Source organism: Furipterus horrens, unplaced genomic scaffold, assembly GCF_987537825.1.
Source record: "Furipterus horrens unplaced genomic scaffold, mFurHor1.1.pri manual_scaffold_8, whole genome shotgun sequence".
In the NCBI taxonomy this organism is placed as follows: domain Eukaryota; kingdom Metazoa; phylum Chordata; class Mammalia; order Chiroptera; family Furipteridae; genus Furipterus; species Furipterus horrens.
The window spans coordinates 104,200,327-104,226,677 of NW_028327178.1; the positions used below are offsets into that span (position 1 = coordinate 104,200,327).

The 26,351-nt window shown below is 49.9% G+C and overlaps 1 protein-coding gene across 3 annotated transcripts in view; it reads right to left on the reverse strand.

Moving 5' to 3' along the window:
- ATP9A (ATPase phospholipid transporting 9A) overlaps positions 1-26,351 on the reverse strand; it is a 101,169-nt gene that overhangs the window by 19,543 nt on the left and 55,275 nt on the right. For all 3 annotated transcript variants that reach the window (XM_090286573.1, XM_090286574.1, XM_090286575.1), the window contains exons 13-16: positions 26,091-26,203; positions 18,740-18,952; positions 9,397-9,558; positions 868-960 (exon numbers count right to left, since the gene is read on the reverse strand). In XM_090286573.1, the coding sequence (XP_090142699.1) occupies positions 868-960; positions 9,397-9,558; positions 18,740-18,952; positions 26,091-26,203 (581 nt within the window). The remainder of the gene's footprint in view (positions 1-867; positions 961-9,396; positions 9,559-18,739; positions 18,953-26,090; positions 26,204-26,351) is intronic.

A 26,351-nucleotide genomic window follows, 5' to 3' on the forward strand; every position in this document is an offset into this window, starting at 1 on the left:
ACTGTTATGCCAATGCATTCAGCACACAGAGTGTGAGCCTGTCAGGAAACAAGTCCTGGCCAGTTCTAGTCATTCGAGTCACCTGCCTGGCCCCCGCTGGCATCTGGGTTGGCAAACCACCTGCCTAATTGAAGATATAATGTTACTGAACGAAGCAGGTGAATTCCCCACCTGGAGCCGAGAAAATGAAAGAACAGCGGCCGGATGAACCTGAGAGGCCCTCCCTCCCTGCGGCCACCGCTTCCACGTCACCACCTGGGACAGGAGCCTGTGACGCGGCCCAGTGATCCCACCTCCTGGTACCCACACCCCTGTATAACCGCCTCCCTTGACTGTGGGTTGGACCTAGTGACTTGCTTCCAACAACCACCTGTCAAAGTGAGGGGGGGTCACTCCTGAGAATAGGTGACATTCATCTCTTCGCCCTGCCCTGCTCCCTCACTTGCCCACTCTGACAAAGCCAGCTGCCACATGTACGCTGTCCTATGGGAAGGTCCTCATGACAAGGAACGTGGCAGCCTCCAGCGAACAGCCACCAAGGAGCTAAACCCTGCCCACGACCGCTGAGGGAGTTTGGACACGGGTCCTGCCCCGGTTGAGGCTTCAGATGAGACCCCAGCCCAGCCGACCCCTCGTGACCGCAGCCCGTGAGGGACCCTGGGAGGAGGACCCGGCCGCACTGTGCCCAGATTCCTGACCCACAGAAACTATGGGAAACAGATGTGTTATCTGAAGCTGCAACACTGTGGGGTGATGTGTGACGCAGCCGCAGATAAGGAACACAGAGGCCTACCCCACCGCACCCCGCAAGGACGGCCTGCAGCGCACGCTGCCGGGGCCACCCGCCAGTCCCCACGTGACGCTCACCTCCTCCTCCAGCCAGTCATTGTACTGTACGATGCCGGCCATGACGACGTCCGCTCCCTTCATGTAGAACGTGATCTCCCCCGTTGATTCGTCCTAGAGAGGGGCCGACAGGCAAGCGTGACCGAGAGGAGCATCCGTGCAGCGCTCCCGCGCCCGCTTCCTGTGACAGATGGCCTCAGAGACCACTCAGCAGACGCCAGCGTTTCTTCACTTGGCCAGAGATAAAAAGCCGGAGGGGGCCTTGCCCTGGGGCAAAGGCCACCGAAAATAGAAGAAAACTCAAACCATTCGAAAAACTATTATATGATGAAGGCAAGATCAAAAGGATGTAAGAACTTTGTTTCTGTGTGTGTGTGTGTTTTTTTAAGTGGCCACCATTCCAATAGGAACAACTCCCACGCTGGAAGATAACTTTAAATTTTCACACTGGACTGCCAAGTGTCAACAGCTGTGGTCCACCCTCGAGACCTGGGAAGATGATTACCTAGATGGGGGTTTCTCGGCCTTGGCACTGTAACACTGGGGCTGGAGAAGTCTGTGCTTTGGGGGCCAGCCTGTGTGTGGCAGGACCTTTCGCTGCATCCCTGGCCTTCTGCCCACCAGATGCCAGCAGCACCCCCTGGGGTGACAGAGAAAACGTCTCCAGACATGTCCCCTCAGCTCAGAACCACTGAACCCCAAACCCCTACATGTACCTGAGCACTTAGCTAGAGATTTTTCAGTTCGACCAGCTTGTCTGGGGAGCAGGGAATCCCCTGTAGAGGCATCACATGGGGAGACCTGGCGCCAGGTCCCGGCTGGTCCCCCATTGACCCAGCTTCTCCTTTTCCCTAAACCTCAGTTTCCTCGCCTGTAAAAGAGGGAGGCTGACAACTCCCACGGCATGGGTTCTGCAGCTTAGACGACATAATCTAAACAGAGTATGTTGCCAAAGGCCAGATACACAGAAGACGTCCCCTCCGTTTGAGTGATAGTAATTCTGTAAGTGACGGAGGGGAAGCAGCCTTATTAGCCCAGAAGTTCTCACTGGGGGCAATTCCTCCCCACCTCCAGGGGACATGTGGCAATGTCTGGTTGTCACAGTTGGGGTGGTAGTGATGGCATCTCGTGGGGAGAGGCCAGGGGTGCTGCTAAACATCCTACGATGCACCAGCCGGTCCCACAGCCAAGAGTCATCCGGCCTCCTATGTCCACAGCACCAAGGCTGAGAAACCTTGGCTTTGAGGAATGATGGGAAATGGCTGGCTCCTGTCCCATCCAGGACTCTCTTCTCAACAATGCCACCCCAGGGAGGCTAGAGGCAGTGAGACGGGCAAGGGACCATCGCCACCCCGTGCGTAAATTTTCTACCCCAGAGTGCACGCCTGTAAGGTCTTCATACAAAATAAAGACATGAAGCCAACTCAGTGGTACAGTTTCCTCTTTTAAAATAACCTCCAAATGCCCTCTAATGATGGACAATCTTTTAAAACAGCATGCTTACTCTTAAAGAGCACCCGCCAGCCACCTGCGCTTGGAGAGCCGTAGAGCTCCACACTTTATCTTGGCCAGCTCATGCCGGCGCTTGCTTGTGACTCAGGCCAAGGGGAGCTGCGGGGTCTGGACATGAAAGCATCAGAGTTGTTTTCTTTCCTCTCTCTGTCCCCCGAACGGTGCTGAGCAGCATAGATGTAGGAAATAAGGTCCCCTCCCCGGCTTCCTCTACCCCAGGAGGGACCCAGGAGAGTTCAGACATCCCGTCCAATACAAACACCGAGGTGACCGCCTCCTCCCGTTAGTCATTTCCTCCCGCCAAGTTCATCACAAGGGTACTCCGTTCCCATATTATGGCAAGATGACGCTGTGAATTCACAGAGGCCTGCTGGCTGTGTGGCATTGTTTGGGGGCCTCGTCTTTTTCCACGGCGGTCGGGTGCTGGCACCTGTTCAAACAATGACAGGGGGTCATCTGAACCAGTGACCCGCCTTCATCGCTCCACCCGGGGAGCCTGGGGATCACCTTGTGCACAGAATAAACCAAACGGGTGACCAAGACTCCCTTCCAAAGGACAAGCACACATGCCCGGGGAAAGTGGCCTCTCTAAGCCTCACCCAGCTGTGAGGAGACAGACTTGCGCAAAGACCCAATGGCGCTGGGTGAACGCCAGAAGACGCTGCCGCGTCCCGCCCGGAGCCCACACGTGGTTAAGAGGGTTGATGAACCAGGCGAGAGTGAGACCCAAACTGTCAGCGGTCACTAAACAAGCCTAGAGCCTTTATCCCTGAGCTCAAATGTCCCTGCCTCAGGAAATGGACAGTTAGTGTCAGATAACAGTCAGTCTGTACGGAGGCACCGGAACTGAGAGTTCTCAGCTGCGACCCAATGAACACTGGCGGGGGATTCTCCTCTGTCAGGAGGCTGTCCTGGCCTCTCCCTGCTAGGTGCCAGGGGCACCACCCTCTGAGCTGTGACAACCAAAAATGTCTCCAGGTATCTTCAGATGTGCCCTGCAGGCAAGATGGCCCCGGGGTGGCAGCAGAGTGAGATTTGTGCAAAAATGCTAAACGGGTCCAAATGCCCTGGATGCTGACTTCCACCCGTCACAAGCGAAGATAAAAGAGGAAGACAGGTCAGCAACCAAGATAAATTAGCAAAATAACATTAGCAGGTCATCCAAGACAGCCTCGCAGAGATGGCTCCCCACAAATGGCTCCCCACAAATGTAGCGTTAGCAGCGAAAACTGAGGAACAACCTAAGCGTACAAAAATATATATATTTAATTAAATAATGGTACTTTTTTTCCCAACAAAACACCATGGATAAGTTAATATCATTAAAAAATCATGTTTAATCCCATGAGGAAATTTTCATCATATACAGGTCACTGGAGAGGAGCAAGAGGAAGCCTTATGTGGCGTTCAATGCCAATTTTATACAAGTCTTTATGAACATTTACACTCATACATGCTTAGAAAAAAAACTGAAGGGAAATTCTCTGAAAAGGTAACAGTGGCTGTCTTCTGTGGGGAAAATAAAGACAAACAGTTTTGATCCTCTTCTTTACAGATTGATTTGCTCCAAACCCCGTAACCGAATGCTGATATTGTATAAGTCGGGAAGGGCGGAGTGCTATTTTAAGACGGTATATTGGCCCACCCAGCAAGTATCCCACACTTCCAGGCACGAGTCCCATTCTTGCTGTGGGGAGACGTGGGGCCACATCTGATAAAATACGACGTGTCTGGGCATGAGGGTCCTTTACAGCTAAAGGAAGGGTGGGGTACCCTCCTGCCCACTCATTCTAGGGGGGGGCTGATACTGGGGACTGTTCTGTGATGACTCAACCCTGAAACGACTTTAGCAGAACCCACAACCCTCGAACATGGAAAAATAAAGGCTGGAACATAATTAAAGTAATTCCATAGGAGATAATGACTCCCATTCCCCAGGAAACACCCACCCACGGGACTCGGGCTGCTGCTTCTAGGGCCATGCATGTCCCTGACAGCAGATGTGAACTGAAGATATGGAAGCCACAGGTCGGGCCGGAGGAGGATCAAGGAGAAAGCAGCAGGTGCGTGGGAGGAAGGCTCCCTTCCGGCCCCAGAGGTGCCAGGGATACACGCCCCCTGGAGTCTAAAAGTACCCACGGGCATCAGGGCCAGGCCAGCCCCTTCCATGTGTCACGCTCAGAACACGCCCATGCTGTTGCCACTGGATCCTCAGGGAGCTGTTTCTGTCTTCCAGGGCTTTCAGGGTCCCCTCCTCCTGGTAGCTACTCCCTCGTGTGGTCTATACCCACTGAGTTGGTATTGGACCCAGTGACCCACTGAGTTGGTAGTGGACCCAGTGACCTGCTTCTAACAACTGAGTCGTCGGCGGCGGCAGCCGTCCGTCTCGAGAGACGATGGTGTAGCTTCTTAAGAGTCTATCTGCACCGCCGAGAATGGCTGTGCAGTCCGACTCGGGAGTGACATGGTAGTATCTGTCTCCTCCCGTGTTGAATTGACATCTTGTGATGACGCTGAAGCTACAGAGCCTGGGCAGGGTGATATGGAGGGTCTGCTGTTGCCCATGCAGCAGACCCCCCCTCTCTTCGCAGCTGAAGGGTCCAAGGGAAAGACGGAGTCAATACAGCTTGGCTTCAGGTGCGCCGCAGGAGTTGCCGGTGTTGACTACAACGTCGAACCGCCTTAGGGACTCCGGCTCCGGATTTTCTGTCGGGGTTTACTCCCTTAGCCTTTCCCCTGAAGAGGTATGCCGCAAGGCAGCGGAGGTTTTTTGGAGTCAGAGTTTTCCTTCTCTGAGTTAAAACCAGTACGTTTCTGTGAATGATGAAACCCAGAGGGGGGTATCAGTTCTGAGGTTAAGTCACAAAAGACTGTGGCTTCCGTCTTGCTCACATGCACTTGCTCATTCTGATGAAGCCAGGGACACGGGAGCTGACCCACGGAGAGGCCCATGTGGCCATGGAGGAGCGCGGCCTCTGCCCAGCTACCCCTGGAACGAACTAAGGCCCTCAGTCCCCCAACCCCAAGGAACTGATTTTACCTGGCCAACAACACCGACTTGACCTGGAAGGGGATCCTGCCTCGTTGGACCTGGGATGGCAGGCGCAGCCCCAGCTGGGCCCTGGAGCACCCCTGTGAGAGACCCTGAGCCGGGGACCCGGAGCTGAGCCTCACCCTGCCTCCTGGCCCACCGAAGCTGCGAGACCATACCTGGTGTTGAGAGAAGCCACGAGGTGGGGGGAGATCTGCTACACAGTGATGCATAATTAACGCACTACCCAACATTACTCTGGGGGCTCGTGAGCTTTTCCACAACCCTCTCATCACACCCAAACTCCCAGGTCCTAGTGTTAAAGAGTGTGGACCAGTGGGGGAGGGGTGGGGGCGGGGGCGGAGAGCGTGGGGTCGAATCCCAGCCCCACCAGTTTCCAGCTATGCGAACCTGGGGAGATTTCTTAGCCTCTCAGTACCTCAAGCTCCTCCTCTGTCAAATGCCAATCATAATGGTACCTACCTCATTAATCAATTAAATGAATCAGTTGATATAAATTATTTAGAACAGCGACTGGCACGCAACAAACACCATTGAAATGTTACTACCGTTCCTGTTACTGTCCCGAGTGTTGCTACTATTACTGTCGCCGCTAGTAGCGATCCTACTAATTAGTACTAATTACTACAATAGAACCTACAGCTTGGATCCCTAAAGCAAGAAAGACCTGTGTAGATAGGGTGAAGGAGATCCTCATCTGTTTGTTTTATTTTTAATCCAGAAAAGATGAAGGACACTTATTCCCAAATTTCTCATGATCCGAGGCAGTTTGCTCCAGCCATGCCAACCCGTGTGGAACCACCCCAGTACCAAATCAGGACTGGCGTGGAACCAAGTAATCTGCCCCCTTAAAGCTGCCTTGGCAATGCTGACGATGAGCCAGGTTTAAGAACCAAGTGGCCTCCGGGTCACCAGCCTCCCAGGACGGAAAGTGCGCTCTCTCTGAGCACACGAGCGAGTAGGAAAACGAGGTGTTCATTCAGACGCTTTGGGCAGGTGCAGTTTTTCAAGCCTGACGCGACCCGATGTGGGCGAGCGCCGGTAGAGGCCGAGATGAACACAAGCCCTTTGGAGAAAGAGTCGGTGGCACCTGGCAGAGTGAAAGATGGACACGTTCTACAACCCAGCATCTCTCCGTCCGGGAACACTGCCCAGAGAAACACTGACGTCCTGCAACAGCCTCACGCACACGGGCTCTTGCTAGCGGCAGCGAGCTGACGTCTATCCAGACGGAACTGCAGCAGACCAGAGGGAGAGCAGTGCTGTGCACAGCCCAGCACCAGAAGTCAGCTAGGGTCAAGGGTGGCTGCAAGCGTTTCACATTAAGTTTATTTGATGTTAAACAAACAAACAAACAAAAAAAAACAGTTAATGGAGAATGATAGATATATTACAATGCCACTTAAAGAGAGAATAAAAGTAACACATTATTTATACTCAAACATGACTGATAATAGCCTTTTAAAATTCATAAGAACAAGGAACTTGGTGTAGGAAGTACATCAAAGAAGGGTAGAGGCGGGGGGGGGGGTCCTCAATTGAATGTGTTTTATTTCTTTAAGAATGTTTTGAGCTATAATCCATGCAAACGTATAGATGAATCTTTGAAATGTAAATTTTAGCAAATGAATTCAAATACTAAAGGGATACTGTACAATTTTCTCTACACGGAGTTCAACAAGAGACTGAATTAACCAATGATAGAAATGGGGGACAGAGGTTATATCCCTGTAGGGATGGGGGATGTCATGACCAGAAATGGGTGGGTGGGCTTCTGTTCCTTGCTCTGGCTGCTGGTTACATGGGTGTGGTAACTTTGTACACACTTGGGGTGTACACACTTACAATGTTAGCGCTTTTCTCTGTGTAGGTTGTAGTTCAATGGAAGTTTCAAAAATATGAAAAGAAATTCTGAAATAAACATGGCAAGATGATGACACTGAGTGAATGGTATATTTTTTAAAATAACTTTGTGGCCCTGGCTGCTGTGGCTCAGTGGATTGAGCGTCGGCCTGCGAGCCAAGTGTCGCTGGTGCGATTCCCAGTCAGGGCACATGACTAGGTTGCACGGCAGGTCCCCAGTTGGGGGCGCCAGTGAGAGGCAACCACACAGTGATGTTTCTCTCCCTCTCTTTTTCCTTTCCCCTCTCTCTAAAAATAAATAAATGAACAAATAAATAAATTATTTTAAAATAATAATAATAACTTTGTGATTATACAAATGAAAACTCATTGAAGCCCTGGCTGGTGGCTCAGTTGGTTAGTGTTGCCCTGATGCACCATGGTTGTGGGTTCGATCCCTGTCAGGGCAGGTACAACAATCAACCAATGACTGCATCAGTAAGTGGGACAACAAACTGATGTCTCTCTAAAATCAATAAACTTAAAAAATTTCTTTAAAAAAACCTCACTGAAGATATTTAATTACAACAGTGTCAAGACATTCAATGGGGAGATAATAGTCTCTTCAACAAATGGTGCCGGGCCAACTGGATATTCACATGCAAAGAAATGAAGATGGACTCCTTCCTCACACCATATACTAAAATTAATTCAAAAGGGATCAATGACCTAAAAAGCAAAAACTACAAAACTCTTAAAAGGAAATATACGGGTAAACTCATGACCTTGGATTTAGCAATGGACTCTTAGATATGGCACCTAGCCAAGATCAACAAAAGAAAAAAACAGACAAGCTGGACTGCATCAAAATCAGTAACTTATGTGCCTCGAAGGGGTTTTATCAATAAAGTAAAAAAACAACCCACAGAATGAGAGAAAATGTTTGCATAGCATATCTCTGATAAAGCTCTAGTAACCAAACTATATAAAGAACTCTTACAACTCAAGAGCAAAAAAAAAGAACCCAATTAAGAAATGGGCAAAGGACTTGAATAAACATTTCTCCATGGAAGATATACAAGAGGACAAAAAAGCCTACGAAGATGTCCAACGTCATTAGTCATTAGGGAAACACAAATCAAAACCACAATGGAATGCCACTTCACAATCGCTAGCATGGCGATAATTTTAAAAATGGAAAATGACAAGTGTTGATGAAGATGTGGAAGAATCAGAACCTTCATATATTGCTGGCTGGAACGTAAAATCGTGCAGCACTGTAGAAAGAGTTTGGACATTCCTCATAAGTTTAAAAGACAGAATTACCCAGCAATTGAGTAACTGACTGAGCATGACCCAGCAATTCCACTCCTAGGTATATACCCCAAAGAATTGAAAACAGGTATTCAATTTCTTGTACACATATGTTCATAGCAGCATTATTCTCGATACCAACAGGCAGAAACAACCCAAGTGTCCACCAACGGATGAAGAGAGAAGCAACATGGAATATTAGTCAGCCATGAAAAGGAGGGGAGTGCTGATACCCGTTACAATATGGATGGACCTTGAGAACATTACGCTAAGTGAGAGGAACCAGACACAGAGGGTCATGTATTGTGTGATGCCATTGATATGAAATGTCCAGAAGAGGCAAACCCACAGAGACAGAAAGCAGATTGGTGGCTGCCAGGGGCCGGGGCCAAGAAGGCTGGGGCCCAAGGTTTCATTTCGGGGTGAAAAAATGTTTTGAAACTTGACAAGGATGCACATCATTGTGAATATACTAAAGGCCACTGAATTATACATCTAAAACAGTTCATTTACATGATCGGAATTTCACCTTAATAAAAACATACACATGTAATTAAACAACAGCATACAATGAGAAATGCGTTCTTCCCGACAAGGACCCAATCCACATTCCTCAGACCTCTCTCCCTAGAACTGGGTAGGCCAGAAGCTGACCAGCTCTTGCGGGTTCTATCCGATGGATGAACCGATGTTCCTTCTGCTGAGGGAATTATATTCCCTTGTTCGTTTGGGCAACAGACGACATAAGAAAGAGTGTCAAGCCGCAGGGACGCTCGGAACATACTTACGGGCTCTGACCCGTTCTGAGTCGCAGGTGAAGGAGGACTCACCCTCACGATGATCCCCATGCGCTTGCTCTCGTAGGTGAAGGGGAAGATCTGCAAGATGGTGAAGTTCAGGATCTGGTCGCCAGGGGTCCTCAGCTGCATGGAAGACTGGTCTCGGCCCACCAGGGTTAAGCCCACGCTTTCGGTCCACTGAACCAGGGCCACCTACATGTAACACAGGGTCAAAGGTCAGACACATGGCTGAGGTTCCTGGTTCACAGGGCAAGCAAATGAACATGAAGGTGGGAGGGGGAGCAGACAGGTGAAAGGCAAGCAGCTACTGTGTCCCTGGGGAAGGCCGTGCCAACTCCGTGCGGGCGTCCGCGCCTCTGGGCCTGCGGGAGCGCCGCACTCACAGCTGCCCCCCATAAGGTGCCATCCACCTTCTCTTCCTGGGCCCAAAGCGGGCCGAACGCCTAGGCAGGGAGAAGTGCACAGGATTAGAAGGGACTGGGACACCCACGGGTCACTTCTGTATCAGGCCAAACAACTATCTGGACAGGGCGGCTCAGCCTTCTGGCTCTTATTCACAGCAGTTCTCAACTGGGCCATTCTTCCCCCCAGGGGACATCTGGCAATAGTTGGGGACATTTTGGGGTGTCACAACTCGGGGAAGGGGTGCGTGCTGCTGGCATCTAGTAGGTGGAGGCCCGGGATGCTGCTATGCACAACAGAAAATCAGCCCGCCCCAAACGTCAGTCCAGCTGAGGCTGAGAATACCCGTCAAACAGATGAGGACGCCCAGGCTCAGAGAAGGGGAGTCGCTGAGGTGATGTGGGTGGGAAGTGACAAAGGCCAGGCCAGGAGAGGACCTGGTAGGCAGACCTGGCCTATAGGTGTGTCAGGCGTCCACCCGGACAGTATCACCAGAATAAAGTTGAGGGATGGTGCAGGAGGCAGAGTAACGACAGCCCCCAAAGGTGCCCCTGTCCTAGCCCCCAGCACCTGTGACTGTGTTACCTTATGTGGCAAAACAGACTCTGCAGAGAGAATCGAAACTTAGGGCCCTGAAATGGGAGAACGTCCCTGGCTGTGGCCAGAAAGGAATGGGAACACAGGAGGAGGCTCAAAGACACATGGCATCGCTGCCTGGGAAGGTGGAGGAGGGGACCATGGACCCAGGGACGTGACACAGCGAGGACAGACTGTCTCGGGACCTCCGCAGCAACGCAGCCATGCCGCAGCCTGATCCCACGCTGGGGGGACCCGTGTCCGGCCTCTAACCTGCAGGACTATAACATACTCCACCATGTCATTTGGACACCCCACATCTACAGCCATGTGCTACAGCAGCGATAGGAAACCAATGGAGGAGGCATCCAGGTTGAATGCCCCACAAGCTGCCATTTTATTCCAATCCAAGGTCAGGGGCATGGTGTGTACAGAAGGAAAAAGAGAAGGCACCCCTCCCCCTTTCTTCTTGTAAAACCATCTGTGGGGTGGGTGGGGCAGGGAAGAGCAAGGGGGGAGCGGATGGGACAACTGTCATAGAACAACAATAAATTGGTTAAAAAAACGATCTTCAGGGGGAAAAAAAGGGGGTGGGCTTTAGGAGAGCAACGTGAGTCGCGAGGGGAGCTGAAAAGGGGCACACGGGAGGAGTCCGCTGACACCTGGTAGTGGCGATGTGGTGCCCGCTGTATGACTCGCGCTAACTGCTTTTCTGAGACGTTTCATAATGGTGATTTTTCCACTGAGGGGGTGGTAGGTAAAGGTCCCTTTCCCAGGAAATCGGGTAGCAGCCACCACCTCCAATGCCTCTAACACCTCTGTTTTATCAGGGTTCACCGAAGCCCCCATTCCTTCCACCGAGAGACTCTGCAAAAGCCGCAGGGAGCCGCCCGCAGCCGGGCACCCCAGGCATTGCCTCAGCTGAGGTGCCACACCTTCGAGGGGGATGTGGGGGTCAAACTGGAGCCCAGACCTGGGGCCCCAGCCCGGCTCCCCCGCCCGCTACCTAGGCCTCGGAAATTCGGGGCCTGATTCGGGTTATTTCTCATTTCTGTCCCAGCCCTAAATGTGTGGACACCTCCTCCGACAGTGCTGTGCTCAGAGATCCAATTAGGTTCCTGTTGCTGATATTAACTGAATTTACATTGGAAAGAAGTTATTCTTCAAGAATGGGAAACCTGACCCTGTTTTAATTATGTCTCAGGCAGTCAACCAGGGTGAGCAGGAAGCAGCTTCTGGCCAAGGGAAGAGCCTGTCACACTGACCTCCCCTCAAGAAAGGGCTAATCAAGTAATGATGGGTTTTCTTTCTTCCTTTCCTTTTTCTTTTCTTTCTTTCTTTTTTTTTTTTTTTTTTGCTATTAGCCTGTGCAAGTCTTTGTAAACCCATGTGTGCATTTGTTTAATTCAATATCCTGTCTTACCTGCTATCAATCTTTCGAAGTTTCAAATTAACAAGCCAGTCAAGATCCATATGTACAAAATAGTCCCACCTGTATATAAAATGCTTCTAGAATGATCCACATGGAGAACTACGTCTAGCTTTTACTATTATCTTTCTATTCTGCTGAGGTATTTTTAGCATGTACACGTATTTCTTTCATTTTTAGTTACGTAAATAAATATCCCGACACAATACATATACCTAGGTATATATAAGCCCCCAGAAAGCTTAGCTAAATTTACACCTTCTACATACCAATTTTATGTAAAAAGAAAAAAAGTTTTTGTACATTTACAAGCATGACTGTTATTAAAAGGATTTGTTCGTTCTTGTTTTCAAGCAGCTGTTACTTCACCCCTTAAAAACCTAATTTCATTGTTCAGAAAGGATGTGGAAAGTCTGTGAAGCTGGGCTTTAAGGAGACCTACTAATTCCCCAAAGCCTGCTCTTAACTTCAATGGAGAAAGAGCCTCGAAGTCCAGGACCGGAAGGGGCCTTCGGCCCAGCCCCCACGCCAGGGACCGCACAGGGCTGTGTGAGAGGAGAAGCTGAACTACGACTCTGAAATGATCAACAATGACAAATGTCCCTGTGGAGGACAAATCACGACTGTCAGTAAATATCTTTTCACCGAGCCTTATTCTACAACGAGTGTCTCTCCACAGAGTTAAGGGGCCCACATGAGACTACGTTTATCCTGATAAAAATAACAATAATAAAGATTATATTGCTGCCCCCACCCCCCACCGCCTCGGGTTCCACATCCTAATCAAATCCTCATCATCTTCCCAGGGGCTGATTCCAACAGGATATGAGCCTTGCAGGGAGTCATTCATTTTTCACCTTCCACTCTATTACTGCGACTTTGTCGGCATTAATTTAAAGCTACTTTCTAGGAGCACAGAAAAACCCTGAGGGCCTACTGAGAAGAGCCAGGCTTAGAATTGGGGTGCTCACTAGCCCTCTGGGCTGCGGCAGGGACAAACACTTCAGGGGATGGTAAGAAAATCCCCCTCCTTCACACCACAGCGCGGTATGAAGTCAGGCTACTTCTCATTCTGGCAGGTCTGAGCTTCCCCTCAAAAGAATCACCCCCCATTGTCAAACCATAAAGGGTTTCAAGGTCTTGACTCTCACTGTCCTTAACAGCCAGAGTTGGGGTCTCAGGGGACCCTGGATCAGACTATCAGTCGGCCAGAGCGGCAGCAGAAAAGGAAGCCTCATTAAGTTAAACGAATGAATGAACAATTAAATTAGATCCAAACTTGATCAAATGCTAGAAACCAAGAAGGGGACAGAGGGGGCAGTCTCAACTCACGAGGCGGCGACGTGTTTTGGACGCATCAGGAAATCCCTCCCTAAAATGCCCAGGTGAAGAATCCATGCCAAAATGTCCCCAAACGGCCCTTTTCAACACTGGTGGGTCAGCCACCAACCACCTGTGAAAAGTTTCAATGATTTTCCCTTTGTACCTGAGAACGCGTGCTTGGGACATACACCAGGTCAGGCTAAAGAGAAAGCCTTGAACTCTTGTCAAAAGCAGGATACGTACTGTTGTGAGAGCCCCCGTGAATCTGACATCTGGTTAAAGGGGCTCTTCGTTGGCATTTGACAATATAAACACAGGCTCACAGAGAGCGGCCCGTCCACCCTGATCCAGCCTTTCGAGACTGTAAATCTACCCAGACCTAAGGTGCTCTTTTCCTGGCCAGGAAATAGATCCCACGCTGCCTCCTCAGGGTGGATACAGGTTCCAATGCCACCAGGGGTAGGGCAGGTGGCAGACAGGACTGCTCACTAAGCCCATTCTGGGCCAGCTCTAATATATGGGACAGACCTCTGTGGCCCAGGGATGAGCCAAGTCCAAGGCTCGTTAGTTTTCCACAGGGTCCCTAAAACACTCTGTCCTGCCTCCCAGACCCCCCTCTCTTCAGAGCAGCCAAAACCCTGTTTTCAGATGCTACCCCTGTGGTTACTAAAGAGCACCCATGGAGGAACTGTTCCTTCCGTCCTGAGCCCTGTGCCCTGACCTCACCCTCGAGGTCCGAGGCCCACCGCCCCCTAAGTCAGCACTGTGCTCCCTCGTGCACATGCCTGGATGCTGTCGTTGTCCCAGGACCTGCGGCGGAAGCGCAGGGTGTGAGGGGGCACTTAGGGGCACCACACACCTGAGCTGTGCCTGCAGTTGAGGAGGGAAAAACACCTCCCAGCTGCACACAAACAGAGACTCTGGCCCACCTCCGAGCCACGTGCTCCCCTGGCCCCACTGGTGTTCATCCCCACTCTCCGTAACAGGCTTAAGAAAATGCAAAACGACACAGCTGGGACCTCGCACGGACGTAGATGGGCAGGGAGACTGAACACATAAGGCTGTCTATCGGGACGTTATTTATGACGGCCAAAGCGCTTGGGGATAAACAGCCCATGGGGCAGCTCAGGGGCGAATACGCTGCCGCTGCTGAAAACCTGCCTATCGCAGGGCGTTCCTGGGAGGAGGGAAAGTACAATCTATTACCGAGAGAACGAACCAAGAGGGGGGGGGTTTGTGGAACGACACTGCACATTTAAATCATACATACACGAGAGAGACGGGAAGGGATCACATCAAAAATGTTTTCTTCGTGTCTTCCCTCGAATTTTTTACTTTGTCTGCAGCAAGCGACGTTGCTCTTAAGAGTTAGGGGGAAGAAGCAAACTGAAATCTGCTTCCAGGTTGGCGGTGTCTTCACTGCCCTTTTCGGTCACCCGCGTCTGCACTACTCCCGGCACCTGGGTGTTTCAAACGGATGCTGGCCTGTCCCCCACCTGCAGGCCCCGCCGTCCGCCCAGAGGGCCCCACTCTGCCGAGCTCTGCGCCCGGCTCGTGTGGCCTTGGCAAGTGAGCTGTTTCAAGTTCCTGTGCACGGGAGGAGAAACGCACTCTTGGTTTTCCTTCCTCAGGGCGGGATCCTGGGGAGGTGGGTGTTGAAGGCAAGACCCTCAGCAGGGAGGCTTCCAGCAGAAGAAGGTTTAGTAGCAACAAACCTGGAAGCTTCCCGGGATGAGAAAAGAGGGAAGGGACCCGGCACCAAGTAAGTAAATAAATACACACACGTATGAGAGTTTGGGAGAACCCGGACTCTGAGTCCTGGCTCAGAACAGGCTGCACAAGAATCAGCAGACACCCCGGAACCGCACCCAGGATCAGCCGAGTCCCCCAGACGCAGGTGCTTAGCTCTTGGTAGCCCTCACGTGTTTAGAAAGCACTCTGAAGCCACTGCCCATGGGTAAAAGAGCAGTATCTGCGGGGTCAGAAGGGCAGCTCTGGATAGGAGCTGCCTGGGTTTAACCTCGCCAGCGTGTGGCCTCAGCCAGCCACGTCATCGGCCAAATGGGGCGACCGTGGTAACGGGGTGGCCGGGTGGCGGGGGGGCGAGGGCCCGGGGCCCAGCGCAGAGCAGGCGTTCTGCAGGAGCCGCTCCTCACTGCTGTCGGGCCCGCCGCCCTCACCGTCCTTTCTCTAAGGGCCTGCGAGCTGGATGGTGTCAGCCCCCTCCCCCGTCGGGAGGCCAAGTTCAGGGATGATTTGCCTCAAGTCACACGGCTCATCGAGTGAGACCTCGAGAGTTGCCCTCGGGCGGCGCTGCAGGAGGAAGGCGAGGGGGCCTCGGTGCAACGCCCACGTGGTGCTCGGAAGTCAGTGGGAGGCGGGTCTTGAGAGGCAGACTTTCCTCGTGCCCTGGGCCCACGACGGGAACACAGAGCCGTCCGATGTTCACTAAAACTTGGGCCCCTGCTGATGTCACCATGCAACGGTGTCCCACGACGGACAAAAGGACAAGTCACCGAAAGCAAGGTGCAAAGCTGTATCTGTAGCTTATAACCGTGCTGTAAGTTTGTTTAAAGCATGAATAATGAAAGGGTGAGGAAGAGTCCCACATACGCAAAGAGTGATCTCTGCAAGGGGCTCAGGTGGCGGGAACAGTGGGCCGCTCAGAGGAAGGGGTTTGGGACAGGAGGACCTGCGCAGAGACTTCAAGCATGGAGGTCTCAGGGCAGGAGAGAGACAGGCGGGCGTCTCCCTCTGAGCCACGAGCACGACGTAGCCACGCAGAACATTCTAGACGTTATGGAGAATTTGCCATTAGCGGCTCTGAAATTATTGAGCTAGCCACGGCACAGCCAATTATATCGAGAAACTGCCATTGATCCTCTTGCAACTATGCACACCCCCACATGCTCACACGGCACACATATGCCTGCACCCACATGCATGCACATGCACACACAAACACACATGCACATCCACGCTGTGTCTGTGTGTACATATATGCACTGCATGCCCACACCCACACATGTGCATGTGCATTATACATATAAACACATACCCCACACACAAACACATGCATGCTCACATACACCCTACAGGCCTCCATATGACTTTCTAAAGGCTGTCACTTAACTCACTGCACCTTCCTTCCTTTTTAGTGACATGCACCACAGTACAATTCTGTACGACAGAAACATGACATTATGGTTCTATACATATGCACGCATGTAAGAAAACTCTGGGAAAATCTATACCAGAACACAAATAGTCATTATTGCTAGGTGGTAAGAATTACAGGTTCTGTCTATCAACTTCTTTTGGATCCACAATGCCTACTTTTTCTAGGGAGAACATTAGTACTTGTGGTTTGAAAAGCTTAAGAATATTTTTTTTAATATGAAAAGATTCATGGAAGAAACAAATGAGTGAGTCATAGGGTTGCTTCTGCCTGCACGCCCTTGACCTCTCACGCCAAGAAACAGACACACTAAAAGCTGCATCACTGCCACAATCTCTCCCATCCTCGCCAACCCCCTCCTTGGGTGCTCCCCAATATCCTGGAAATGACAGAATATCACTGGGGCTAAAACCCGCCTGCTCAGGAGCACGTCTCTCCAGCCAGATTAGATCTCGTCCCCCTCCCCTGGGAGCTACTGTACAGCCCCCCCCCCCCCCCGAGGCTGTAATCAATATCTGAATAAAGACCCTTCAAGGCTTCCAAAGCGGAATGTGCACAGGAAACAAATTTAGGAAATCCTGCTTTCTGTTACAGGAAACGAACACTACTCCAACTGGCAGAAATTACTCCGGCAGCTCCGAAGTAAAACGAATCCTGGCTCCTCTAGGTATTCCATAAACTGACCGTGCCTTGACCAGCAATGTTTTATTGATATCGAATTTCAAAGTTAGGATTCTAGGCGCAGCCACGTCTGTGGGGAACCCCTCAGGGATCTGGGAACAGTACAGCTTTCCAAAAGATTTCACTGTGACGGAGATTTCGCCTACTCTCTGTCACGTGGTGTGCCTACAGACACAGATTTGCATTTTATAGACATAGCTTTTGAAATCGTGTGGCAGGCTGGGCACTAAAACACTAACAGAGGCTATACCTTTTGTTAGTAGGATTATGGTTTACTTTTTTCTCTTACCTATATTTTCACCTATTCCACCATAAATACAAAATAACTGTGCAATATGAAATAAATGTGGGGGGGGGGGTACCAATAAGGCAATACTGACCTCTGAAGACACCAAAGGCCAAAAGAAAATACCTCGTTTTTTCAGTCTTTCCTCAGAATCTTACAAAAGACGAATCGGAATTCCAGTACAATTCATGGGCAGAAGTGATACAGGACTGGTCCCCGCAACAAAAAGGAGCTAAGAAGCACAAAGCGTTCCGTGAAAGGCTGACCCGCGTGGAAAAGTCGTTGCACAGGCCCAAAACAAATACGCCCAAGCTCAGTGGGAGCAGACAGGGGTGGGGCAGGCACCAAAGACCTCACACGTGCATCTCGAGAGCCAACTGGTGTATTAACAGCTCAGAGGCAGAGTGAGGACTGATCAGATCCCCAACATCTGGAACGTGTTCAAATCCCACCAGTACCCATACACTTCTGGCTCCCGGTCTATAAGTACCAAGAATCTGGCCCTTTCTCGCATCTACTACTCAGTGGTATCATCCTCACATTCCCCAAAGGAAAATCAAGACCAAACCGACGCTGGTTACAGGACAGCACCCCAACCGACTGAGCCACACCGGCCAGAGCGGTGCAGCCACTTTAGAAAACAGTCAGGCCGTTCCCCAGAAGGTTACGCAGAGAGGTACCATGTGACCTAGGGATTCACACCAAGAGAGATGAAACTGTGCCCACTCAAACACGTGTGCACAAATGGTCAAAGCAGCGTTACCCATGACAGCAAGCAAGCAAACAAAATACAGTCCAAATGTCCACCAAACAACGACCGGATCAAAAAAATGCAGTGTCACCCATATAATGGGCTATTTTTCACCTATAAAAAATCATGAAGTTCTGACCCATGCTACAACATGAAGATGACAGACCCAAGAGGCCCCATAACATATGTTTTCATGTGCACGGGGTGTCCAGGAAAGGCAATTCTGCACAGGTAGGAAGTAGGTTAGTGGTTGCCAGGGGCTGGGGGTAGCAGGTGTCCGGGAAGCAGATGGGCGTGTAACGCGTCTCTCGGGGCGATGAAAAGGTCCCAAAACTGGTTGCAGTCATGGCTGCATGACTCTGTGACCGTACTTAAAAGACCATTGACCTATGCTTGTTAAGTGGGTGCCTGCGTGATACGTGAACTTTATCTTAATAAAGCTTTTATTTTGTTTTTTTAAGGGGATGTGGTTTCAACAGGGCCTTGTGTCCCGTATGGGCCAGCCACCTGAATTACAGACAAGATCTCGTGCGCTTCCCTCGCTCAGGGCAGCTCTCGAGTCCGTGACTATTTCTTCTAGGAAAGATCGATTCCTGCACACATTTGAAAAGGTATTTGCCCCGCAGCCCTGCAGCTCCCTGGCTGCTGTCTGCCCTGCCAGGTGAACCCCTCAGGGGCCACGCCTGGAGCCCACGGGAAGCTGGCAGGGTGTCTCTGCGGGCCTCACCACACCAGCCCCGGGCTCACCTCGTCCGGGCTGGACGCCTGGTACACACGGCACGAGTCTTCGTACTGCTTCTCGGCCTCGGCCTGGTCGGTCACGCCGTTGGACTCGTACACGGGAGTCACGTTGTGGCAGAGCGCAATGGCCTTCACGGCTTCGTGCACACGGCTGCTCATGGTCCGTCGGACCTTGGTCGCGATGGTGGGGCCCTTCTGAGCAGGCGGGTCCTGGGATTGCTACAGGAGGAGAAGTGAACAAAGAAGATCACCAGAGGCACAGAAGGGTCTCCAGTGTGGAAGAACAGCCACGCAGAGTTCTGCTTTCCTCACTGTGGGTCTACCGGGTAACGCATATGTCTATAGCGACACTGATAAATGGCATGAACTCTCAGGGATCCGATCCTTTCTGCTTGCGGGGAGAAAACACGCACACTTAATAAAAGAATAATTACCATACAGTGAACGTGCGTGATTCTAGCTGTTAACATGTGACTGTCTTCCTTTGGGGGGTATTGAAGGGCCTCCCCACACTGCAAGCAGTCCCAGAGTTTTAGACCAGGGCGCCTCAGCCTCGGCACGTGGAGCAGACCTTCTCTGTGGTGCGACAATCCTGTGCATTGGCGGATGCTGAGCCGCATCTCGGGCCTCACCTCCTAGGTTCCAGAAACCCCTCTCTTCCCTGGATGTATCAACAAATGTTGCCACATGTCCCAGGGAGATCAAAACCCCCCCCTGGTTTGGAATTGCTGTTTTCATGTAGACTCTTTGGTTTCAAATAAAAGACAATAAGGTTGACTTGTGCCCTGGAGGGATAATGACCATCAGTGACAAGGGCCAGGGACAACGCCTGCCTAGGTGAACGCACTGCCCAAGGGTACCTAGCAGTGCACCTAAGGTAGGTTTTCAAGAGTAATTGTTTAAAAAAGAGAACTTCTATACATGCTCAGGATTGACTTCGGTAACCCATCTAAGCAGCTGTCCCGCTGCTAACACAGCCTTCACCATCTCCTTGGTCACACCTTTCCACACGTGGCTGCGTCTCCTGAATGGGTTAAGTCTTGGGGAAAACGGTTTCGAGCAACGTGGTAAAAAGAGTATCGAAGGTTAACAAATCTGAGCTTTATTCTTGGACGGGGTGTGAAAAGTCACATCTGCTCTCTGGGCCTCAGTTTCCTCCAAATGAGAGGGGTGGGTTCAAGCCATGCTCCACCCCCGAGCAGCGGGAATTCCCGCACCGTCCCGCTCAGCATCCCGCACGTGGAAGGCAAGCAGCCCGCTCCTGTCTGTGTTACACATCGCACACCAGGAAGGCTTTCCTTTGAAAAAGGGTTTCTGCCCTGACTGGGGTGGCCCCAGTGGGTGGGGCACCCTCCTGCAAACTGAAAGGTCACTGATTTGATTCCCAGTCAGGGCACAGGCCTGGGTTGCAGGCCAGGTCCCCAGGTGGGGGCATTCGAGAGGCAACGGATTGGTATTTCTCTTCCACATCAATGTTTCCCTTTCCTCCCCTCTCACTAAAAATAAATAAATAAAATCTTCAAAAGAAAAATGGTTTCTGTTACCTTGAAATATAGTAAAAACTTAAGACCACTGAAAAATGACCACTTGTTAACAGCTTATGGCTTGGTGTTCAGTAAAACTCAAACACCTTCCCATGGCCCTCAGGGCTGTTCTGGCCAGTCCCTGCCCATCTCTGCAACCTCCTTTCGTGACATCTTCTTGCTCACTCACTCTGCTCCAGCCATGCTGACCTCGCCTGCCCCAGGGCCCTTGCACTCGCTGTGCCCTCTGCCTAGAACACCATTTCCCAGATCTCTGTGGGGCTGGCTCACCCTATCTCATCAAGGAAGTTCAAATTCAAATGTTACCTCCTGAAAGAGGGCTTCCTGAGCCCCCTAATTCATGTTACCCCACTTGCCCTCCCCACTGGAAGACATGCTTCCTGGGGGTTACTGTCCTCCCTGTCTAAAATTGGCTTCTTTACCTGATGACTGTCCCATCAGACCATGAGAACAGATAGCTGGTCTGTGGCATCCCTAGTAAATAAACAATTTCCTGTTCCTACAGTGATGGGGGGTCCTGACGTGACATGAATTTTTTTCCCCCCTGTCTCAAAGCAGAAATACATATCAAAGGGCCCACCATCAGCTCCAGACTTTAAATCACAGCTGTGGACAAAGGACCTGCAGTAGCTTCCTGCCCCCACAGCTGAGTCCCAGGAGCTAAAGATGTTTAGCCACATACTGGGTGCTACATTCCATTAAAAACATATTTCATCCATCATCAGAGGAGAAGCGCTCTGATCTTTGAGAATGAAGCGTGTTTTATACCCGCGAACACATGGTTGCCCCAAACAGAGAACAGATGGGTTACGGGAAACAAGAAAATGACTTTCGTTTAATTTTTTAATACTATTTTTAGCCGAGGCATTCGACTTCTCAGGTAATTAGACAATTACTAAATTATTCTTGTCATGCAGGCACAACACCGCTCTGGCTTCCTGCTCTGTTAACCTCTGGTGTCAAGAGGACACGAATTTCACTTCCAGGCCAAAGGGCACTGCATGGTAACAATAATTAGAGTAATGAATCAGAACTACAGTTTAAATGAATCACTATTTGCCAAGTGCTTTTGATTATAAAGAATTTAACTCCCAAATGATAAAGAGGGCCGAAGATTTACAGAAAGGTTCTCTCGAGCGGGGAGTCGAAATCAAGAACGCTTTTTCCTAAGTTCTGCAAACTGTGTTCTAGGCGTGGGCGCGCGTCTGCGCTTCTGCCCGCACCCCTCAGCACCTGGACCAAATTATGATTTAACACGGGGGCAACGACGAGGCCTTTGACGAAGTAATTGCTTCGGCCGGCACGGTTTAGGGAAAGGCCGAGGGAAGGGCGCCCCTCACAAACCTTTGGATCTCATACGCCATCTGATTTCAGGTCTCCGGAAGACAAGTGCTCCCACTGATACTTCAAATGTGGGATCACACAGAGGGCCCGGAGTTTTGCAAGGACCTCCCTTTCAGATCAGGGGACCCTTGGACAACCAATCAGAAGATGAGGGTGACTGGTCCCGACCCAGAAGTAATCGGTTTAATGTCCCCATGTTCATTTCTTTCTCTCTTAAATGAACACACACCCCCTTTCCCACTCAGGCGCTTCGGGGAGGAGGGGTCATAACCACTGATTCTGAAATTCTCTTTTAATTGCTGAGTAAAAGGCTCATTCGCACACCGAATGGTAATCCACGTGCATCATTAAGGCCCCGGTAATTACCAGGGGCGCTGCCAGTATTAGCGGTAGCGCCCCGTCTTCAAACATCCCCATATGGAAGAGTTTCACATTGTACAGTGTTTATCTCCAGTCTCCTCCCCATAGGCCCTTTAACCTACACACATTTCTTCTTACTTAAAAAATACCAGGGGAAAATCAAAACAGATGTGGCAGCCACCGAGGCAGCTCACGAGTCTCTCTGCCCTGGGGAAAGAAAACCACTGGCCCTCGTCAGGAGGGAAGCGGGTATCACAGCTCCACACGAGGTCAGGAGTGGGGAGAGGAATCCAGACCTCTGTCCACAAAGGTCCCTGATGTGGCCCCTTGGGTGGGTACCTCGCACTATCTAATGCTTCTGAGTCATTCGACAGCATCCCAGCCCACCAAGGAGACTCCAGGAATCAGTGAAAACTAGGCCCCGCCTCTCATTAACGGGCAGGGCAGGGGCATTTCCCAGTGAGAACTCCATTTTGTATCACAGGAAAGATCAATACAAAAATTAAATACTGAGTCACCATGAAGATCAATTTTCTTTCTAAATGCAATTAAAGTGAACACACTACTGAAGAGAAGGAACTCCTGTTTCATCAGCCCCATATGATTCCCTAGATGAAGCTCAAAGCTGGGAGCTCATTAACCTCAAAGGGGCCCCCCACTGAGGCAGGCTCAGAGCTGCTACTTCCAAATGAATCCACTGAGTCACAGGCTGTTGAAGTGACCGGATAAATACAACATTCCCAGGTCACATGGGGGTTCTCACTTCGGGTGACTGTGCCCACCATCTGGCAATATCTTGGTGACAACCTGTGTCCCCAAGACAAGTGGGGGGAGGAAGTGGCTACATACATCTAGATGGTAGAGGGCAAGGACGCTGTTAAAATCCTAAAATGGCCATGACCAGTGTGGCTCAGCAGGTTGGACATCCTCCCGCAAACCAAAAGGTCACCAGTTCAATTCCTGGTCAGGGCATGTGCCTGGGTTGTGGACCAAGGTCCCAGCTGGGGATGTGCCAGAGGCAACCGACTGTCTCACACATGGATGTCTTGCTTCCTCTCTTACCCCCTTCCCTTCCTTACTCTCTAAATATATATATATATATATATATATATATATATATATATATATTTTTTTTTTTTTTTTAATCCTAGAATGCACAGGAGCCTTCACAACAAAGAATTATCCGCCATATATCATACGCCGAGGCTAAAGCCATGACCTGGAGTCACGAACACCACAAAACCAGGGCCAGGAGTTGGGGAGGCCTAACTGCATGGGTTAGAGCCTGTCATTTTAAAATTTCAGTATTGTGTTCATTGTGGATTTTTGCATGAATTTTGAGATTTTAAAATGTTGCATTATACTATGATTATCTTGATTACTGTTTTTTTTTTTTTTTTTTTTTTTTTTTGAGGGGGGTCATCCCATTAAAATTTGCTCCCAACGTGGATACCTCACTCTTCTTACCCAGGTTAGTCCTGGCCCTGTTATAAAACCAGCAAAAATGATCACAATCATTAACATGAGTGAAAAAAGAAAGCTGGATAGTGTTATTCTAACAGTGGTTCTTAACCAAAAATGCTTCTCAAAATAACCAATAAATATTTTAAGAATTTTAAGAAATATAAATGCTTGACGCCCCCAATCTCTAAAGAATGCAAGAGGGTCAGTTCAACTCTAGTTTAAAAAGAATTATAAAAATATAATGCCTTTTTGTTGTAAAGAAAAAAAGAAACACAGCCCTGACTGGGTGGCTCAGACAGTTGGAGCACCTTCCTGTGCATCAAACAGTTGTAGGTTCAATCCCCGTCTGGGATGCGTACCAGAGGCAACCGATTGGTGTTTCTCTCTCCTTTCCTCTCTCTCTAAAATCAATAAACATATCCTTGGGTGAGGATTAAAAAGAAGAACACACACAAAAAAACAAAGCACACATCTCTCCAGGCACACAAAGGCAGAAAAACAGTTTGGTATTTTAAACACCCAGGTGTTAATGTTGGTTATTTCTGAGTGATGTTAATACAGATGATTTCAATGTTTTTTCTTTATATTTATCACATTTCTTTCATTTCCAGCAGGAAAAAAAAAAAAAAAAGCACCATAAATAAATGATACACCCTGACTGGTGTGGCTCAGTGGACTGAGGGCCAGCCTGCAAATTGAAACGTCGCTGGTTCAATTCCCAGTCAGGACACAAACCTGGGTTGCAGGCCAGGCCCCTAGTTGGGGGGTATGCAAGAGGCAACCAATCAATGTTTCTAGCACACATTGATGTTTCTCTCCCTTTCTCCCTCTCTTCCCCTCTCTCTGAAAATAAATAAATAAAAGAAATAATAGAGGAAAAATTTAATGAGTTAAAAAAAAAAAAAAAAAGCTGTGTCCCAGAGAAAAACATACAGATAAAAAATATTCCTCAAGAAAATATAAACTGAAGCTCATCTGTGTCTCCGATGGAAGCAGGAAGCGAAAGGAACACTGTCTGGGACCCAGGAAGTCTTTAACAGCAACCTGAAGGCCTCGTGGGCAGAAAAGAAGCCAGAAACTCACGTGGCCACCAACATACCCATTAAAAAGAAAAGGGAAAAGGGCTCAGTAAGTCCCACTTCTAACAACGGTCCTGAAACAATATCGGAGACAAAACAGGACATGAAAAGGGACAGTTCACAGATCAAAATGTGTGGCAAATACCAATCACGATTTTTTGGATTTGCAGGCTGCACTCAATCCACTGAGCCACGCCAGCCAGGGCGCCATCTGCCTTCTTTATGCGGTTACTTCAGTTAAATAACGTCCCTCAAGCCAGTTCATCTGGACACTCCTAAACCACAGTCTACATCTCAACGTTCTGGAAAAAAGCCATCGCAGAATTCTGACCCCTTCCGCAGGACACCTCAAGGGCCGCAGCTGACAGACACTCGTCTGTTACATGGAGCGAGGGTCCCTGGGTCAGCCTCAGTACTATGAGAAAGACTGCAACTTTGCTTGAATTTTGAGGATGATGATAAAATGTAAATTCTGGAGTCCATAGATTTAGACACTGACGTTCTGAATAATAAGGGCAGACCTCAGGTCCCTGGCAGATGTCCTCCAACTATTGCACCTTGGAACCGCCTGGTTCACCGGTTGAAACTGGGTCTAGGGATTCTGACCATCCCAGGAAGATCTGACCGGGTCTAGGGATTCTGACCATCCCAGGAAGATCTGACCCTGGAGGCCCAAACACTGCACTTTATAAAACACTGTTATAAAATCCTAGTCACAAAGTCTAAAGGTCAGGGGAATGATGTGGGTGGTGGGTCTATTCAGACATTGAATTATGGTGATGGTCCCAAACTCTGTAATGTACTAAAAGTCATTGAATTGTATACTTAGCATAGCTGATTTTTATAGTATATAAAATATACCTCAATAAAGGTGAAAAAAAAAAAAAAACCCCCCACAGGAAAGCCTTCATACCTCCCAACACAAAAGCATTCATGCCTTTGCTGCAGGGTTTTCAGATGTCACAGAGAGAGGGGCACACTGCGGGGGAGGGGACACTATAATTCTGAGCTCACACCACCCTTGAGATGACCTAACCCCATGACACTTAGCTGTTTCAAACCCAAGTCCAAGATGGACAAATCAGTTTACAAGCTTCACTAAGGAAAGGCTAGGAGTTAAAAGTTCACGGTAAGAAATGTCGTTTTCTGACTTTTAACACTTTACAAAGAGTGTTATCTGTGCTGAACCAAAAATGGACCATAAAAGCTGAACTACACAAACATCCTGAGAAGGCATGGCTTCTGTAAATACCACAAGCTCTTAAAAATACCATCCACACGGGCAAGGGTGCGTCTCCTGCCAGGGGGACACACCACGTCCGTGAGGCCGTCCGATGCAGTCAGCGGCAGGCCAGCAGTGCTGAGGAGGGGGCCGCGGGGTGTCCAGCCGGAGCCAATAAGCATGACAAGCCACACAGGGAGCCCTCAGGACAGAAGCCTGGGTCCCCGCGAGGGATGCTGGACAGTACTGACAAGGGGGAGCCACATGGCATGATGAATTATCTCTCAGCGCAGGTGCTCACAAACATAAAGAATTGGTTTGGGGAGCGAAACAGAACGCGTTACCTGGGTGTAAATGCTAAAGATGTGGCTCTGAACTTCGTCCATGGAGTCGAGACCGTAGGCCACCGTGCCCAGATGAAGCCGTTTGAAAACCATCTCATTCTGGGTCAGTGTTCCTGAAAGACAAGACAAACGAGTAAGGGTACCTCCATCTTGGAGCTTTTATTAGTATTAGCAGCAACGGCAGATGTGTGTTGTTGTTGTTTTTAAGCATTCACAGTACGTCCCACACTGGTTTTAGCACTGCCCCTGCTTCTCCCGTGG